This window comes from Phaethon aethereus (genome assembly GCF_964289735.1).
Source record: "Phaethon aethereus genome assembly, chromosome: 3".
In the NCBI taxonomy this organism is placed as follows: Eukaryota; Metazoa; Chordata; class Aves; order Phaethontiformes; family Phaethontidae; genus Phaethon; species Phaethon aethereus.
The window spans coordinates 80,787,481-80,806,974 of NC_138576.1; the positions used below are offsets into that span (position 1 = coordinate 80,787,481).

The 19,494-nt window shown below is 40.3% G+C and overlaps 2 protein-coding genes across 3 annotated transcripts in view; both read left to right on the forward strand.

Annotated features, from left to right (window-relative positions):
- Positions 1–8,399, forward strand: part of AFDN (afadin, adherens junction formation factor) — a gene marked incomplete at both ends in the record, with an annotated part of 129,797 nt that extends 121,398 nt beyond the window's left edge. Inside the window, 4 exons of one of the 2 annotated variants that reach the window (XM_081998203.1) lie at positions 218–352; positions 2,476–2,767; positions 7,020–7,104; positions 8,255–8,399. In XM_081998203.1, coding sequence (XP_081854329.1) covers positions 218–352; positions 2,476–2,767; positions 7,020–7,104; positions 8,255–8,399 — 657 coding nt within the window. The remainder of the gene's footprint in view (positions 1–217; positions 353–2,475; positions 2,768–7,019; positions 7,105–8,254) is intronic. The other variant, XM_081998204.1, reaches the window with a different exon arrangement.
- A 6,969-nt stretch (positions 8,400–15,368) lies between these two features.
- Positions 15,369–19,494, forward strand: part of KIF25 (kinesin family member 25) — a gene marked incomplete at its 3' end in the record, with an annotated part of 42,949 nt that continues 38,823 nt past the window's right edge. The window contains exons 1-2 of the mRNA XM_081997040.1: positions 15,369–15,725; positions 16,451–16,516. Of these exons, the coding sequence (XP_081853166.1) occupies positions 15,522–15,725; positions 16,451–16,516 (270 nt within the window). The 5' untranslated portion in view covers positions 15,369–15,521. The remainder of the gene's footprint in view (positions 15,726–16,450; positions 16,517–19,494) is intronic.

Genomic DNA, 19,494 nt, shown 5'->3' on the forward strand with positions numbered 1-19,494 from the left:
TGTATGTAGTTCTGTCCATCTCTTTCTTTCTTTTTTTTTTTTCAGGGAAACCAATGTTACAAAGCATACTCTTAACAGCTGGAAATTATATTGATTTATCTGTAGTACGGTGTTTACTACTGAATGAGTTATTTTTGGATGCGAAAACTCGGGTTACTGATTTTTTGTCACTGGTGGATAAGATGGGTCAAAAAAATTAAAGATGTGTCTCTCTTAGTTACAGGATGAAGAACGCAGACGGCAGCAACAGTTGGAAGAAATGCGCAAACGAGAAGCAGAAGACAGGGCCAGGCAGGAGGAAGAGCGCCGACAGCAAGAGGAGGAGCGGACCAGAAGAGAGGCTGAAGAAAAGGTTGTGGTCTTCTGGGTGCTTCAGGGGTTCTTACAGGCCTCTCCTCTTTAGCCTGGCCAGTAACAGCTCAGTGTTGGGCCAGCAGGCGTTAAACGTGCTAGCCCTAGTGACAACGGGCATGGCCCAAAGCTTCCGTCTATCCAATATAAAACAAAAAGTGATTAAATATCCCATTTGTGGTGCCCAGAGTTGACTGGTATTGCAGAAATACTACCGTAGACTTACTGGCTGAAGGCTTTTAGCAGTGGCAAGGGCTTGCCTTCAGAGACTTCTCTGAAAGTTACGGCAGAAATCAGTTGCCTCCTGGCTTCCTTCAGCCCACAACAGGACTTGCCTACCTTTTTTATTACGATGACTGAGTTACAGTGGTGTTGGGCTTTCTTGTGTCTCAGAGATGGCACTTAAATATTTTTGCAGTAATAATTGTTTACAGGTACAGAGAGAGAAATATGAAATACGGTGGAGTGGAGATGAGTACTCCATATTGTCTTTTATGTTTGGACTATGGGAGGAAAAGGAATTAGTTTCTAGGAAGGAAGTAAATAATTTCAGCAGATAAGTCACTGTGCAATCAAACAGAGTTTAAAAATTTAGGCTCCTGAGTGCCTTCAGAACATTACACATGAATATGAGGAGCTCTATTGTTCAAAACTGGAAGGCAGAGCACCTGCTTTTACTCTTGACATGTGTGCTAAGAGCCCTCTTCCTAGAGAAAGAACAGTTACTTTTGTTCAGATTGAAGACTTGCTTGTTAGTAACACTAACTTCAGAATGAAGAAAGAGGGCTAGCTTTTAATGTTGCAAGAGATTTCATCTTGGAAGATTAAGGATTTTTGAAAAAAATATATATTTGCTCAGATATATTCACTTTGTTAATTTGTTTTGTTAGATTGTTTTCCATGAGCAGTATGGGTTGATGAGTAGAAGAAAGCTAAACTGAGGGTGGTGATAGCTGAGAAGGAAGGTGTATCTGGACTGTGGAAAGTATTTAAAAATACATGGTAGGACGTTTAAAATAAATTTTAAAAAGGGCAACCAAAAACCAACCAAGGCTTTCTTAATTTCTGACAATGACACGGCCAAATGACATTTGGATCGCACACATACTTGAAAGGGTTTTCACTGACGGATCTTGACTGAGACACTCATACATCTGCCATCTCAGAACTTGGTACCATCTGACCACTACAGTGGTTTTGGGGAGATGAGTTTCATGTCTTTGCTCTAGATAAACAAGATCAGAATATTTTTTTTTCTAGTAAGCTAAAAAAATAAATACATAATAAAAAAAGTTATACTATGCTTAGACAAAAGGGTTTTTTTGGTAACATGCTTTACAAATACACATTTTAATTCATTATCAAACAAACTACTGAATAGATCCTTGTATTAATTTACAATGTGGCTTAGACAAGAGCTGAACAGAATTAAATGCTGTTTAGTTTAAAACAGGAAAAATCTTTTAAACTGGAAAAATATATAGAAGATATTTCATGGCCTTTTAAATGGTTAATACTGCATATAAGTATAATTAGCATAGGTTTTTTTAATTTATTTTTTATAAATACTTTTAAAAAAACAGGTTTTTGATGTCTGTTTTAGAAAAGTTCTTTGTAATTTGACTTCTATGTGAAAGTAGTCTTCCTGGTATTTATACTAGAAGCTTTGTTAGGAGTCATCTCTTCCAAGGCTCTGTTGATTAATTTACATCATACAAGCATGCAGCAAAATTACAAAGGTCCTTTTTTAAGACGGTAGTTAATTTTACTTATTTCCCCCTCCCACAGATTCTTTACAGCTTTAGTAAATCTACCCCTTACTAACTGTTACATTTTGAGTAATAAATGCCGGAATCCCCCTTAGTTCACACAGGCAGCTGCCTTAGTTACCAGAGGCAGTGGTAAACCTGGAAAGAACAGCAAAGCTGTGTTACAGGACATCTGCTGGGGTTTTTCGTAGTAGTAAATATTCTTTGTATGAGCCCATATAGATGCCCTGGTTATTGCCAGAAAAGGAGACCAAAAAAAGATGTTTGTAGCTCGGTGATGGAGAACTTACATCTCTCTTAGAGTGAAATGTCTGTCTTTCTGACCACTGTGTTTCTGTTCCCTCTGGACTTACAGAGGCGACAGGAAGAGGAGTATTACAGTCGCTTAGAGGCTGAAAGGCGCAGGCAGCATGATGAAGCAGAACGAAGATTACTGGAACCTGACGAGCCTGGTCTGTACAGACCTCCACTTCCACGGGAATATGAACTCCCATCCCCAACCCCTTCATCTAACGCTCCTCCTCCCCCACCTCAGCGAAACACCTCTTACCTCAAAACACAGGTCCTCTCCCCTGACACGATTTATACTGCCAAGTTTGTTGCATACAATGATGATGATGATGAGGAGGAGGATTCCAATCTAGCAGGTCAGGATAAGTACTCCAGCACAAGAAAATCTTATGGTGACTTTCCTCCTGCCACCCTTAAGCCACAGCAGCCCTCCCGCCAGCCTCGCCCAGTTTCAGACGGCCTCTTTCTTTCCAACTCATTCCAGTCATCTGCAGTCAATGCCAACAGTACTACTGCCAAAAAAAGCCAGCCCCCAACCCCACCAAACAAACCAAGTTTCATCCATGCCAGCAGCTCTAAAGGTAGACACCATGAAATCAATCATCTCTACAGAACTATCCTCGTGTTTTCAACTCTGGTGCCGTAGATTGAATCGCTTCCTTTATGATTTGTTTTTTCCTCCCGCTTAATCACTATTATCACTATGGTGATCTAACTTAAATCCTGATATTAATATGAATCCTCCAATTTTTAATTGTTTTGATCTATCAAATTTCCTTGTTCCTTACCCAGACTCTTCAAAAGCAAAAATTCCATCTTTCACAGAATGAATCGGAAGTGATTTTAACTGTTTCTCAACCAATTCAAAGTACTGTTGGTTTTGGCTTTCATCCTGTATCTTTCAGTGATTTGTTTTGTATGACTGACCACTGGTTACACAGGGCATCTGGAAGTGCACCTTTCTTGAACACAGGGAACCTTTTCTAATGGGTTTATGGACAGAGCCTATCTTCTGCTTTCGTTATTGGTACGAGGGTTCTCTCTCTTAATGGTGCGTGCAAATGGCTTTAAAAATGACCTTGGTAGACACAGTTCTTAAATATACAAGAGACATAGAGGACAAGCTACATAGTTTCATGTATTAGGCACCATTCCCGTACTTCTGATTTGTACAGTGCCGTTTTCTTGCAGAGACACACAAAAATTTAAATTTCATCTTAGTGCTTTTTGCCTTAATCCTTCCCTCCCCTTCTGCATTTCTTTGTCTCCATAATGGAGTTTAATTTCAAGTAGAACTCTAGCTGCAAGTAACTTCAGCACCATATTTTATCTGCAGAGTACTAGTTTAGCGATACTCAGGAATTCAAAACTAATTCAGTCCAAAGTTTCATGCTAAATTTTTTTAAACTGTTGTCTGTGTAGATCTCACTCTAATAAATTTGCGGTTTATTAATAAAAGATTTTGTCTTTAAATAGCAGCATCTTCCAGTGCTTCCACTACATTTGTTTTCTTTTTCTATATTCTTCAGAAGGCAGCAGTGGCCATGACATTCCCCTAGTTCATTCTTTTCACTTGTGCTGGAAGTCAACAGATGCCTGACAACCAACTCCAGCTGATCAGATCATCCTTCCAAAATGCAAAGGGTAGCAAGTCACCTGAGATAGCAAGGGAAAGTTTATGCTGGCTTCTAGCTGAATGGCTAACTTGCTTACTGGATTCAAGTCTCAATGACTAATGTGGAAGCCTACAATATGGTATATCACCTTTTTGGCCACCTAACAAATGATGAAAATCACTTACTTTCTAATCAGAGGTGTGGTGTGCCCTGGCCATAGGGAGCATAGAAGCCTCAGAATCAGTTCCATCTCTTGGGAGCACTCCCAATGCAGCTGCAGTAGCTTGTGAATCTGATTTAGGATGTGTATGAGGCCATACAGGTATGTGATACTCAGAGCTCTGTCTGCATCCTTTTCCATTAAGGCTCAAGTCATCATTTTCCAGCAAGGCATCTTTTCCTTTGCAGGGCAGATTAGCTTCGGCTACAGTTGGACTGCTTCCAGTGCCAAAGAGAACCTCTCAACAGCATTTTAATATTGCTGAAAGGACAGTAGTTTGGCTCGATTGTTATTGCTGTCGAACTGATAAAAGTGATGCTTAGCAGTTTCACTCTTTGGGGTCAGTACATCACCCAGGTTGCATAAAAAGTATCCACACTGATAACTTGTTTAAAGGGGGAAAAAAAAAAAAAAAATCCTGTTTATTTGCTCTGGTTTTGCCCATGAGATCTCGTGATTTAGTAGTCCCTGTGGGTCCTGCAAGCCCATCTGTCACTTCTGTCTGGCTCTGTCATAGGTTCCAAATCTTAAAGGAAGGTGAGGGAAGGTTTTAGCTTTTCAGTGTGTTTGTCATTAGACTGGAGCGTAAGTAGACACATGCTATGTGCTGCCAATACAATGCAAGTAATTCCATTATTTCCTACCTGCAGTCCATGTGATCCCACTGATAAACCCACAACCAGTGATCCCAAATCACTGTTTTGTATCAGAATGACTCTAGATTTTGAGTACCTTGTATGACACAATGAGTTAAAATAACATTAAAGACAGACAGGAAATAAGTGGAAAAGATTCTCTTTAAGCACTATGACTATCTCTTAGCTGGCTTGTAGGAATATTCTGAAATGGCAGTCTGAAACGGCAGGCTGCTGACATGAAATTTTTGTACTCCATGTTTGTAACTGAATTTTTGTTCTTTCAAAGGACTGTCTTTTTCTAGAAATTCTTACTTGAAACTGACTATAGTAGTGTGTAAAATATGCCTTCCTTCCCAGCACGTAGTCTTCCAAAGGCCCTTGCTTTCCTTCCTTATTTGGCACTTTGAAGGCTGTACATGGAATGAATTAAGTAACTCTAGAACCATCAGTCGCTAGTTGTCACCAACACTTCTCTTCCTGCCTCCCATCATCCACAATCCAGAATGCCATTTCACATGTAATTGCATGTCCCAATCCTGCTTTCTGTTAATTTTAATGGAAAAATGAATCTCAGGAAAGTGAAATGTTCAGTGATACTTTTTGTGTGTGCACGTTTGTTTTTTCTGGAAGAGAATCAGAAGGACAACGTACAAAGATTTGGTTAGGGTTTTGGTAACCATTAAGGAATATTGTACTATGATGCTTCACCTTTAATAACCTAATTCATAAACCATACAACTAATTCTGAATACTCTTATTTCGTAATTTTTAAAATAGCCATGAGAACAGGTTAACTTCACCTGATTGCTCAAGCTTCTCTGAAGACTGCCTGCGTAACGTACAAAGCCGTTTGCACAAAATGCAGAATTCACTGTGCAGTTTACCATCTCCCATCTCGCTGACTTTGTTACATTACTGTCCTTTACAGCTCTTTTTCTGTTCTGAACGTTAACTCTAGTAAACCACGCTTCTGCAAATTTTGCTCTCATACCTTCTTCCACTGGGTCTCTTAAGACCGTTGGGTCTGTCAGCTAACCAAGAAAAAAGCCAACACCCAAATCAAAACTACTGTCCTAAAGCATGTGGATCCAGACTTTTCAAAGTACGAAAGGTAGTATCTGTATGCATTTAAGACTTGTGTCTGAAAGGAAAACAAAAAACTTCATATGCCTGACATACCTAGTGTGATTTGGTCTGCTACAAATTTTTGGTGGAAAAAATTTAGCCTGCAACATGCTACTTAAATTGGCTTGTGTGCACTCATACGTCTCTTTTATTGAATATTCATGAGAAGTAACCTATACCAGTGGAAGAAGGAAACATTTCCTTCTGTACCAGAGAAGGTTCACAAGACATAACATGTACAATATTGAGACCAGAACTGTCTGAAGACAAATCTGAGTATTGTGCTGTTACTTACTTTTACTCTTTTTCTGACAGTTCCTAATAGAAAATGGTCTTAAATAGAGACAAAATTATTAAACTTTTTGTTTGTAAAGAAAAGGTTTTGTCTTGTGGCCTTTAGAAAGAATTAATATAATGTGTAAACCCTGTGTGTTTTATCAACTTAAACTAAAGGTGCAGTGCTGCAAGATACTTGCTTGAAATTTTAAGGGGGGGGGCATTTTCTGAATGATACAGTTTACTTAATCAGACTAAACAGAGACAAAAATTCTGACTGTTGAATTGCAAAGATGGTATATACTAATCTTAGCTTACTCTTAGCCTCGTAAAGAGAGCAGCTGTAGCTAACTTATTTCCTGTGGAGCTTGTTACAGGATAATGAAGTGTGTTGCTCTTTCTGTCAGTCGTCTTGAACAACTTCTGATGTCTGTCTCACAGTAAGCCGTAATAAGATAAAGACCATGATTTGGTATGTGCTGGATAATCAAAACAAAACATGTTCTGACTCAAAATTAGGAATAAAAAAATTACAGCTGTTTTGAGGGGACGTGGAATTTAGTAGTATTGGTTTTAAAGATTCTACAGAGGGTCAGATGACCCTCTAAATTTATTTCTGATACCAGTTTGAGATTATTTCTTGAAAGAAGCACTGCACCTTTTTGCAGACATACAATATAAAACTTTTGTGTTATAACTGCAGTCCTTCAATGTACTTTTTCTTTTGCATAAGGAATAAACTCATATACTGGATCTACAGGAGCAGCTGGTGGGGCCCATGAAGTTTATCGGGACCCAAGAGACAAAAGATCTAAAAGGTGACGTGCAGGAGTCCATTAACTTTTATACACCTGACTTGGCCAACTTGTGCAATATTTTCTGTTGTTGTTGTATCTCTGTGGGCTATTCAGGAGTTCTGCACTTGGCTCTGGAGTATCTTGGTTCACTATAAAATACAAGAGTTCCTCACAAGTCTTTAGGTGATCTGAAGTACTACTTCACAGCAGCAAATTTCAGTGCTACAACTGAATAAACTCAGTAAATCATTGTAAATGAACAGCTTAAACTGTTTTAGGTGAATTTATAAATCTGAACAGTACTTCTTAAGTGGGGTTCTTACCAAAGTTGTAATGAGCATAAATATCTTACATGTAAGTGGCAAGCTTTACTGTATAGTGTACTGAAGATATGACTGGGCTTGGCTAGGATTCTGTAAAAGTTGTTAGCCCAATTCTGCATTTTAAAATGTACTTACTGTTTTGGTGGAGTGTGCAGAGCAGAGACCTCTTTGGGCTAAAAGTGAAACCTCTTCTAATCAAGAAAATTAAACATATATATTAAAGCTTTGTTATATGAGAGTTAATCACATATGTAAAGTATTGTTACAGCTAAAATGAAGAATGATTTGAGATCTTCACTGTGGTGGTCAGAAACATATAATGCAAAACTTGGTTGGCTACAAGGGTAAGAAATAAGTGCAAGAGCTTAAGCAACAATTGCACTTGGAAGCTTTGCCAGTATAGAATAAAATACAGAGGTGTGGCAGCCCCTGATACCTCAGTACCAGTAGCTTTGCTTACCGAGACGTAAAAGCTTTGTATTCCAGTGCTTTTTCCTAGGCATGTGCCACCACAGAAAAGCTTGTGGTTTTATGCATAACAGCAATGCTGTGCTAACACAGACAGATCATCGGTTTACACCTGCACTTCACTTTGAAAACTGGCAAGCAGTTTCATTCATGTTAATGTGCCAGATATGGCTCCTGAGCTACTAATTTGTCTCACTGATAGCACGATGTTAGAATTAAAGGTATATGTGTGGAACAAAACCTTGCAGGACACTAAATGGAGAATCTTTTGCTGTAGTCAAAAAAGCTACCCATCAGTACATGTCACTAAGAATGACTACATTTAAGGGTATTGTAGATAAGAATTATAATGAAGACTTTTTTTTTTTTCCCCTTTCCAGTCAAGATACAGATTTACCTGGAGCACCAGAAAACTTGACGTTCAGGGAGCGCCAACGACTTTTTTCACAGGGTCAGGATGTATCCAATAAAGTAAAAGCTTCTAGGAAATTAATGGAACTGGAAAATGAGTTGAACACAAAATAAGATTAAAGCACCTTATCAGATATAACTGAAGATCTCTAAATTGAGGGATTGAGATGTGGAGCACACTACTAATTAACAGAAAATTAATGTTTTCTGAAAGGAGTGACTTTGATTCCTCTGTATCTAAGACTGTTAATTAAGATTTAGAGATGTTGCAATAGCAAGAAAACTGATTACTTTGCCAGGAGCTTGTGGTATACAATGAAAGCACTGTAAAAGTTTAAAGATACGAATCACGTGAAGGTAACTTTTTTTTTCTTTCTGTTTTGGGGGTTAAGTTCTTGTGCACCAGACCAAGTAGCACTTGTCAAAGATAAGTTCTGTTTCCTGGTGTTCTACAGACACACTTCTGTTTTAGCTGCTGAGCAGAGAGAGTGAGAATAGCTTGAACTGCCTAAACTAAACTGTGCACTAGAAATTAGTATTTTTAGGTTGTTTCATAAGACGCCAGTATCCTGGCCACCTTAAATAAGACTTTATATGCAAATTTGACATCCTGTATGGTGTTCATACGATGATCAGCATATCAATACATATCTTACCATTACTTAGTACTGGAATAACACACATTCTGTAGGTAGAACCTTGGAATAAAACCATTTCTAGTCCTACATATTTGTTTGGTCTAAAATGGTTGCCTAAGAATTTATCTGTAGCTACGGAAAAGTCTGTATGTTGATGCATCTCCACTACATGTGCTTCACTTTCAGAAATGTGAAGGTAAAACCTTTGGATAATTGTTTTATTAAAAATTACATAAGCAATAGGTAGTAGGCTACACTAGTGGCCCTTCATCAGTTAGGACCAAAATGTTAGTTGTGTGTTAAAGGTGAGGAGTAATGATTCCAGTTGCAAGGCGAGCAGAATGGATTTGTATGTTTTCTGAGAAAGGTAGATTAGAAGTTACTAGCCAAGAAGAAGTATTGGTAAGTGTGCTATTATCAGTTCAGCAATATCTTTTTTTTTCTGTGGAAAAGTGAACTGGCACATGAGTGCGAAGCATCGAGTACAATACTGCAGGATGAGAGTGGGAATGTTCGTAAGGTCATTAACAGACTCAGCGTGCTGGCCACGAGCCTCCTTGGCTCACGCCAAAGCAACAGTTCTAGCGAGCCCTTCTTTAGTCTAGCTGGCTTTGCTGACATCCCATCACTGTTGTACTGAAAATCTTTTTGGCAGTTCAAGCTATTTTTTTCACACTGTAATCGCCTTATTTAATTTTAAATTGTTAATCTTTTTCCTCCCTCTAATTCTTCAGCTATACATATGTGGCTGATGATGTTGGGAATAAGGACCTCATCAGAGTTTTTCTCATTGTGTGATATTAAGACAATATATATTGTGATTCCAAACAAATTTTCTATTTGAGAAAGCCCATTACTGGCTTTAGATGATTTTTTTTTTTTCCTGTATCATACTGTTCTCTTATAAATATATATTTAGGGAATTGTGCACACTTCCAAACACAAAGGGGTAGACTTTCACTGCCTTAGGAAAGAAATCACTTTTAATAAGAGTTGTATGATAAATAAATGCAAGTTAATGAAAATTGGAGTGTAAATATTTTTTACGTATTTCAGGTTTCTTATTTGAAAGTGTGCTTTTACCGTTTCACCTGTTAAATATGAAGTAGAAGATTAAACTGGTTCAAAGTGTTAATGAAGGATCTGCATGCTTGCTATGTCTGTTAATCAGGAAAAGCAAGCCTCTCCCAATTTATCTGGAGAACACTAGCAGCCTTACAGTGACAGATTTTTCTTAAGGAGAAAAAAACCCTTATGCTGTGGCTGAATTACTGTTGCTGCTAGAATCTGAAAAAGGCTTAGCAAAAACATACCTATAACCTTCACTCGAGTGGATTTGGCCGCTATTGGGCGTTTGGGTCCAGTGTGAATATGTGTAAAAGTGCTTTTCATATTTGTCTGTGCATTATTATGAAAAACATCAAAACTGCTGTAGTTTCCCATTTCTACTGTATTTCACTTGCAACCTATTTTTAATAAAGTTTGTATTGTATTTAACTTTGCATTAAATGTTTTTTGTACTGTTATTTCATTCTGCATTCATAACAGCATTACCATAAACCAAAGGGACTCTTGTTAATACTTCTTGCCTTACCTGTCTTCTTAGGAGATATTTACAAGCAAAGTCAGAGTATCTCATAATGAGTGGATTAAAACCTCACATTAATTTTACATGAAGAATCAACAAAGGAGGCTGATTCTCAGTGATCAGAGAGGGGAATTTCTTGCCCTAACATTGTTCACTATCTGTAGCAGTGACTTGAAAGAGGAAGTGATTTTTACAGCTTAACCGGCAACTTAGAAAATAGTAGATATTGGTGGGGTCAGTTACGCAGGCTAGTCGTACTGTATTTGTATCCTCAGCAAGTGCAAAGCTGTACTTCTAACAGCGAAGAGGAACCTGGAATGCACCTTCTTTTGGGAAAGTGATTAGTATTACAACCAGAGTCTTCACGGTGATTGCTGTGGTTAAAAAGTCGTTCGATCTCTCTATTTTGAACACAAAGACAGGATAACTTTTTGTCGAATCTCTAAAAAAAATCGGTTTGGCTGACCTGGAAGTTTGGAGGAGTGGACTCAAATTCAGTGTGTAATTTTGCATGAAGGTTGAGTTAAAGGACTTGGGAATGGTGGTGCTCCTTTTTTATAGCTGGATTGATAAGGTTAGATGACTTGACTCATGATGGGAGACAGCTGTTTAAGTTCTGCTTGGGGAGGCTGGTGGGGGAACCAGGCCCCAGTGAAGCACTATAGATGGCTCCTGCAGCAGCTGAATGTCCGCTGGAGCTGGGATTGAGAGCCACCTACATCTCTTCCCAGGCAAGTTCCTTAACCTCTTGAGTTGTGGGGTCTGCGCTCTGGAACCTTCACAGTCACTAATGAGGATATTCTGGGTTTTGGTCTGAGAGATGTCTGTATAAAGGCAGGGAAGAAGCGAAAGGAAGTGCAGAAAGCCGGAGGAAGGAAGGAAGGAAATTGCAAGGAGATGTTGCAAGGAAATGGCTGCCAGGACCTCAAGGTATGGCTGAGTGGAATTTTTTACCCATGGTTTGAGTCTGTAGCTTTTGGCTGTGAGAACAGACTAAAGAAAAAGAACTTTTAATTCTGAATATCAAATGTGCAGTCTAGAAGAAAAAGGAAACAATCCATTGTCCCTTCTGTATGGTAGTCCCTCAATCTAAGCAAGAGCAAAGAACCGGTACAAGCAAAAAGTGATTTATTTGATGAGACTACAGTTGTCATAACTGAACTGTGTTGGAGAAGCATTTATCTCCAGACTAAAGGAGTGGGGTGACAGAAGGGGAACTGTGTGTTACGCAGCAGTGGCAATGCATTTTCAGTGGGAAAACAAGTTTTGGGCTGTGCCTTGCACAGTTCAGGTCAGGTTTGCTAAGTGCGCACAGTAGTGCTCGCTGCTTTGCTTTAGGGACAGGAGTTGTCATCCTTAGTAGCATAGCTCTTTGTATTTTAATTGATGATGACCCTTATGATGGTAACTCTGTGAAATTGCATTTGCGTACGCGGCCAGGCCTGCTGCTCCCGGCAAAGCCTCTTTCATTATTTTAAAACTCTCTCAAATTCTCCCCTCTGCACCCATCACCCACATACAGTGCTTTTCAACGACTTTTGCGTACTGTTTGCACTGCAGTCTTGCTGGGAATTGAGGAAAAGGCAGGGAAATAAAGAAATTTGCAAGGTCCATAATATATGTCTTGTTTACTGAAATAATAAACTATATACTGATCATAGATTGCTGTTCGTAGGTCAAGCAGTGAGTACACAAGCAGCGGAATAAACAAGACCATTCTTTACCTCCTAATTCAATTAGATAACGTGAGCAATCAAAAATAGCAATGGTGAAAAATAAGCTTCACCAAGAATACTCTTAAAACATGTAGTAACTCATGTATTTGATAATGAGAATGAGAAAACATTTGGCTCTTCCTGCTGTTTGTCAAATGATACTGCTGTCTCAAATGGTCAGGCAGCAACTGTGTGGTGCAGAAGGCAAAGCCTCACAGGTTAAAAATTTGGAGTCAGCTGACTTCTCTTCCAGCTGCAGGGGAACTCCCTAGGGAGATCAAAGTGCAACACACCTGCTCAGAGAACCTCCATTTGTTCTTAGTAACAGATGGATGTTGCAGAATTGACCTACAGTTACCAAAGCAAATGTCCTGCTAAAAATGTGGCATGAAACCTCTACAGCTTCACTGAGTAATGTTTTAGGCGTTTGAAATGATGGGCTGTGTGGGCAAAACAGCAGTCTCAAGTTACTGTCTGCTGAGGGGTGGCAAATTGTGTGCTCATACGGGCAGCAGAAAATCCGAAGGCGTACCACAGTGAATCTCTCTGTTTGGCACAAGAGGGATAGCAACCTTCTCTCTTGGCATTTTTCCCAAGTGCTTTTCTACCCATTTTGTTTCTAGTAACCACATTTGGGAATGCGGTAATGGACGACTCATATCGAAATGCTGAAGTTCTGCTACTGGGGTTGATGTGAAATGCATCAGAAGTACACAAGACAATGCTTACTTAGTAGTATCTTAAGATTTATACTCCACCACAGTATTTCACTGATGGTAAAATTCATAGAGCAAATTGTAGATTGAGGCAACTTCCTTAAATTTCTGGCCCTCCGGTTGCCCAGAAAGATCTGTAACAAGGCAGGGTTGTGCATTTGCAGGGGGAAGACAGCATCAAGTGGGTAAAAGTTTGGGGAAAAATGAGATTCTTCAAAGCAAAGAATCGGTGTAGAAAGCCGTGCAGACATATAACCTCGCAGCATTTCTGGAAGGTAGCTGGATTTTGTATTTATTTCTCGCCTAGATCACACTGATGGACTTTTCTGTTCCTTGCCCATCAAGTAACTTCTGAGGCTTTGGAAATGGAAGGAAGTTCCCAAAAGAGAATTGCTGCTCTTATGGTGAGTCACAGATCATACTGTAATATTTTTTTTTTCTTTTTATTAATACAGATGGGTCTGACCTTTCAGTACTATCCAACTTCCAGGTGTGCATAGAGAAATACTTAAAAGTAGTCCAGGGATGCTCAGTTTTAGGTTCAAAATTAGAGTGATAGTAAAAGTCTTCTCTGTTATGGCCTACAGAAACCAGATTCTTAATCCCATTCATAGTGGGTAAAACCCACAGTAGGGGAGAGTTCAATTGTTACACTGCAGAGATGGTCCTTGTGAGATGAAGTTATGTTGGAAAGTGACATTGCTCTGACTTGATTGCTCCTGCAGGATAAGCATTACATATAAAAATCACAGCTCAGTGTCAAGAATTGAGTCACACCACCCCAAGCTACTAAAATATTCTCCCCAAAATAGCTGATGTTGATAAAATCCTGTCTGCCTGCCTTAGTGCAAACATCTCTTGACATCCTTGGTATTGCAGTATTTTGGAACTCTCTTTTTTTAGCCTAAATCCATTTGTCAGTTTTCATTTTTCCACCAAAGCAGAACTAATTGCAAGGACAAACTGCTGAGGGGCTTCCAGTCAGTTTGTGTTTTTTTTAAAACTGAGACTAGAGTTTATGGGAGGAAGTTGCAGTATCATGGAAGACAGATGATAAAGCTGTTTGGTTTGGCCTGTGAGAGATGGGCTGCATCTGGGCTCCTCTGTAAAGAATTGCTATCCCTCTTCTGCCAAACTTGGAGAGATTCACTGCTATATGCCTTTGGATTTTCTACTGCCCATATGACAGCACATTCACCACGTTCAGTAGACAGTAACTTGAGACTGGTGTTTGCAGAACTGGATTCCTCTGTGATTATGATGTTGGCTTCAGTTTCTCAAAAAAAACAACCACCCTGTAGTGCAAAAATAGTGTTATTTCCCACTTCCAAAAAGCTGACATGTTTGTATCTGGTATATTTTCACATTTAGTAGCCAAAGAGTATTCAGACTGCTTTCAAGAGAATGTTAATCTTTCAGTGCAATACAGTAGAGCATAAAGTAGTATTACTAACGTAGGTCACATACTGGCCTCAAACTTTGGTATGAGACCCCCAGACATAGTCTGAATGAATAGTTCCTGTCTTGGGCAGCCTTAGGACTCCCACACAGATTGGCCCTGCAGGCTTTGACCATCTCTTGAGACTAGCTCTATTCACTAACTTTGCTCACAGAGTTAGTGAATAGCTGAGATTGGAAGGGATCTCTGCATATCATCTAGCCAAAGGTCCAAGCAAGGTCAGCTACAGCTGGATGCCCAGGGATGCGTCTAGTTGGGTTTAGTCTATCACCAAGGATGGAGACTCCACAGCCACTCTGGGCAACCTGTGCCACTGTTTGACTACTCTCATTTTTGTGTTTTTTTTAGGTTTAGAGGAAATTTCATGTGTCTAGTCTGCACCTATTGGCTCTTGTCCTGTCACTGGGCACCATGGAGCAAAGTCTGGTTCTGTCGTCTTTATACTCTCCCATCAGGTATTTATACATATTGATCAGATTCCCCTCAGCTGAACAATCCCCAGCACCCTCTGTGTAACAGATGTTCCTAACCCTTAATCTTCTTTGAGGCCTTTTCAGCCTTAGACCAACTGCTTGGGGGAGATATCCTGTAGCCAATATAGGAGCTCTAGACTCCGTCCTCCTCCTCGCCCTTTGTTGTGGCCGCTGAACCTGAACGCAGGGCCTGTGCCCCTGGCCCCAGGAACTGGTGCTCTGAGGTGAAATCCTGTAGCCCTACACCAGCCTTGGGTGGGCCAGGCTTCGCTTCTGTCCCTGCACTCTTCACTCTAACCCTTGGCCTCGGCCTCTGAGGTCACTTATCCTAAATGACGCTGTAGATGGAGGGACGCTACCGCCGGCCTCCAGCCCCTACCTATAGCACGCTCGCTACCTGCACCGTTAAACGCACTGTGGGGCGAGGGGGGCGCTCTGCCCGACAGGCCGGAAGCGCCTTCATCACTGAGAGAGGATTGGTGGGCGTCCCTGCCACTCACGGGCGCGTCCGCTGCCGCCCGGCCTCGCGGCGGGGGGCGGCTGGCAGGCGCTGTCACCGCCCCGCCAACGGTCGGAGGCGGTGCGCGGGCAGCGCATGAGGCGCTCGCCCAGCCAATCGAAGCGCTCGCTGGTGGGAGGGGAAGAAGATGGGTCGGCCTCGTCACCATGGCAGCCGAGTAGACGCCCCGGCTGCATTTCTCATTGGCCAGTTTAAATCCCCGAGGGGGGTGCGGTGGCCGAGCGAGGCCCTGGTCTGCCTGGGAGCGGAGCGGAGGATGCGGCCGCGGAGCGGGCTCGACCTGGGCTCCGTGTGGGCGCAGCGCCTCCGGCAGCTGGAGCAGCGGTTGCGAGTGAGCCCCGCGCCGCGGTGGCGGGAGGCGAGGCGGGGCGGGCGGTGGGGAAAGAACTGGCCCACCCCGCCCCCGTAGCGGGGCCTGTCGGGCGGGGCACGTCGCGACGGGCAGCGCCTCGGCCCGCTGAGGGCGGCCCCCCCCCTTTCTGCCCCGCCCTGTTAAAAGCATATTTCTAGCTTAAAATTTAGGCTACATACAGCCGCCTCTGGGGACTTGGCAGGCAGCCTGATGTGGGGGAGAGGCTGCTCCACCTGGGGCTGGGTTAGAGATGGGGTGTCAGAGCTGCAATGGACCTCCCCGGCCCTGCTGCTGGGTGGGGCGGGCGGCCGACCGGCGGCTTCCCAAGAGCGGCACCACTGAAGGTCTAGAACCGTGCGGGTATTTATAAATAAATAAAATAGCGCTACCCTAGCGACCCGGAAAACGTCAGGAGGTGGTTTTATAAAGCAAAAGCAGTTAAAATTTTGTAGGTGTGCGTTTCCACGTAAGCAGGCAAAGTGACAAAAAATATAGGTAATCATGGAATATTACGAATTTATCCTACTTTTTATGTGCTTCTAGACAGATGTTGTGCTGAGGAGACTGGGGTTAGGTAGTCCTTTGATTTTTCGAAGGTAGAGAAACGGAGGAATGTGATAAAACTATTACAACGAAATAATGTTCGTCAGACTCACATTTATTTCATTTTTACCTTTGCGGTTTTTGGTGGGTTTTTTCCTCAGACCAAAGAAGAAAGAATAGTTGTCCTGGAAACTGAAAATGCTGTTCTTCATCTAAAACTTGCAGAGGTAACTACTGTTTGTTTTTCCAAAAAGAATTCTTATGAAAATAGAAGGAAAAAAAAAAAAGAAGACACTGAAATCTGTCTTCCTGTTTTCAAGTTTTGTACTCTTTACCTGTTGGGGAAATCTATGAAGGGATTAAGGCTCAATGTTTTGTTTCTTTTTTTTTTCTTTTTTTTTATCAGCAATAATGATAGGCTGATGAAGTGACTAGAAGTTAACATACCTTTAAATAATTACCATTGTTTTAAATTTACAAAAGTGAACCAAGGGAACGACTCTGCAAACATTAAATAGAGTATATTGCTTTCTGCTTACAGGGAAAATGTTTGCCTAGAAGACGATGATAGATTTTAAAGGAATACTTTTTAGACACAATTAGGATGATCCTTTGAAAAGCCTATTCATAGAGTGCAGGAAAGAGATTTAGTTATGAGTAGACATACCAAAGATGCCCTATTGGATGTCTTCATAGCACTAGTGTTACACTCATCTAGAAAAGGCAAGGTACTGTTGCAGAAGTCAGTCACAGAGCATACAGCAACAACTGGATGTCCTCGTTTCCTTATATCTTTCTACAGAGGGTACTTTGTTTCTCAACCATTATTGACACAAGGTAATGTGATAATGTTTGGGGTCTTCAAAGGTAGGACTTCAGTGGTTTACATAATTTTGTATATTGATCTGCACTGCTAGACCAGAGCCAACTGTGAGTATTAGTTGTGATAGAGGCTGTTGGCCAAGAGTTTCTAATCTGGGCTGATACATTAAATGGCTGGGTGACCTCAGGAAAGCCATTTGTCCTCCCTGCGGGTTTGTTAACACCTGTGGATAAAAGTGGGTTTAACATTTTTCAGAGCAGATGGTACATCTGAAATGAGTTTTGCTAGGTATACAGAAGAATACTGTAATTGATTCTGAGCAAATGTTTCTATTATTTTTGTTCTGCTTTATAATATTTACAAAAAATCTTAAGTATTTCAACTGTTTGGGTTTTTTTACTCTCACAAACACAAGGAAGAAATTATTTTAGTCAGTAAGATGCATCAGATATAGGAAGTAGTTATCTGAGTATTAGATAATGAAGCCTTGTTTTCCAAATCCAGCAACATTTTTTTTTTTTTTACTGCAAAAAATCAGTTTATTGCAAAATGTGCTGGAAGATACACATACCTACAGACATTTGAGGACCATGGCAGTGTTATCACCATCAGTCAGAAACCAGGTCAAATGATTCATGGAAATACTTCGCAATTAACCTTGCACTGATTTTCTATTCAGGCGGTTATTTAAATACACTTAAAAGACTTTTGCTTCTCCTTGGTTCATTTGCACCAGCAATCTGAAAACGTGAGCTAAACTGATGTGAAATAGTTTTACCTTAATTGAAGAGTCTCTGTTAAAAAGAATACTACTTTTAATTAGATTAATTTAAGGTTGTGCAATGTTGCACCTATCTCTCAATATCTCACCAGCTATGTTGGTGAAAAGAGCTACTGCCCTCAGCTGTCAGTCACTGACCCTTCAGATCTGCCTGAATGATTGAGCTGTAACAAGTTCAGTCACAGTGACCAGGGTTAACAGAGGTCTCATTCTTAACTTGTAAAAGCTAATGGGATTTGTTTTGACTGGAGTGAGGGAGCTTTAGAGATAAACTTATGAGGATAGCCATAAATTAGGATTTGCAGTGTAAATGTTTGTCTGTAGGTTGCATCAGTCTAACAAAAATTTTATCTCTTGATATAGATCTTCCCTTACTTATGTCCTTAAGACAATCACAAATATCAGCGCTGCCACTGTCTTCTGCAGCCTGCTATATTATTATCCTGGAAGCATATTGTAAGGATTGCCCCTTGCTTTTCTTTGCAGTCCCTGAGGTTCTGATCCTGCTGTCTTCCATACAAAAAACCAAGTCTACCAGAATGTATCCGATTGCAGAACTGAGATTTCACTTTGGAGAACGCTATTAAGTAGTTCAGTTTCACTTCTGTTTATAATAAAGCTGACTATAAAAAGTTTTGTAGTCAGTTTTTTTGCTTCTCATGCATGAGGACAATTTTGTGAGTTCTGGAGTACAAAAAATTCTGATGAACGTTAAAATTATTTTAATGGAGAAAACCTCAAAACCAAGGCAGCCTTTGCAATAAAGATAAACTTGATAGTGGAAATCATGAGAGGTTGACTGCAATGAAAGTAGAATTGACCATTTTGCTTTTATTGTCCACATTGAGAAAAATGGGGGAGCCAAGGGGAACCTGTGCAGGTGGTGGAAAACGCATTAGATGTTAAAAGTAGGTTTTAACTAGCTTAATCTTACTTAACAGTAATGCTTGAGTAGTGCAATTGCTTACATATATGCTTAACTTTTCACATGTGATTAGAGATACTAATTCTGGTGAGCTACTTGTATGCATTTTGGTCAAGCATGTTTGTAAATATTGCATCTGAGTAACATGAGTCTTGAAAATCCTCAGAGTGCAAGAACACCTGAACACTGTACAGAATTGATCTCAATTTCTGGAAGCTTAAAGCCTGTAACAAACAAACAAACAAAAAGAATTCTTCTAAAATAATTTCTTCCTGCTATTTCTTTTCTGCATAAGAACTTTTTATATTAGTGCTAAGGTATTGTATATGAAGTGAAAAAGCCACATGAAAAGGTTGGTTTAGATAAGTGAAGTACTTTTCTTGGAAAATGTAATCTTTCTTCATTCTAACAGCTCCAGGACATTGTATTGTTGTTCTTGCAGATGTCATCTGTAGGTAAACTGCAATTAAATGTTTACTCTTCACTTATCGTTATCAGATGATTGGAATTAAATCAAGCTCATTATACGAGTAGAGTTAGCTCTTTCATGTCGTTGTACTCTTCTATGCTCTGTTAGTATAAATAACAGGGAACTGCAGTCACAGAATTTATGGCCTGAACAAAGTGGGAATTAAGTCTGTGCTAGAAACAAATCATAGAATCACAGAATCTCTGG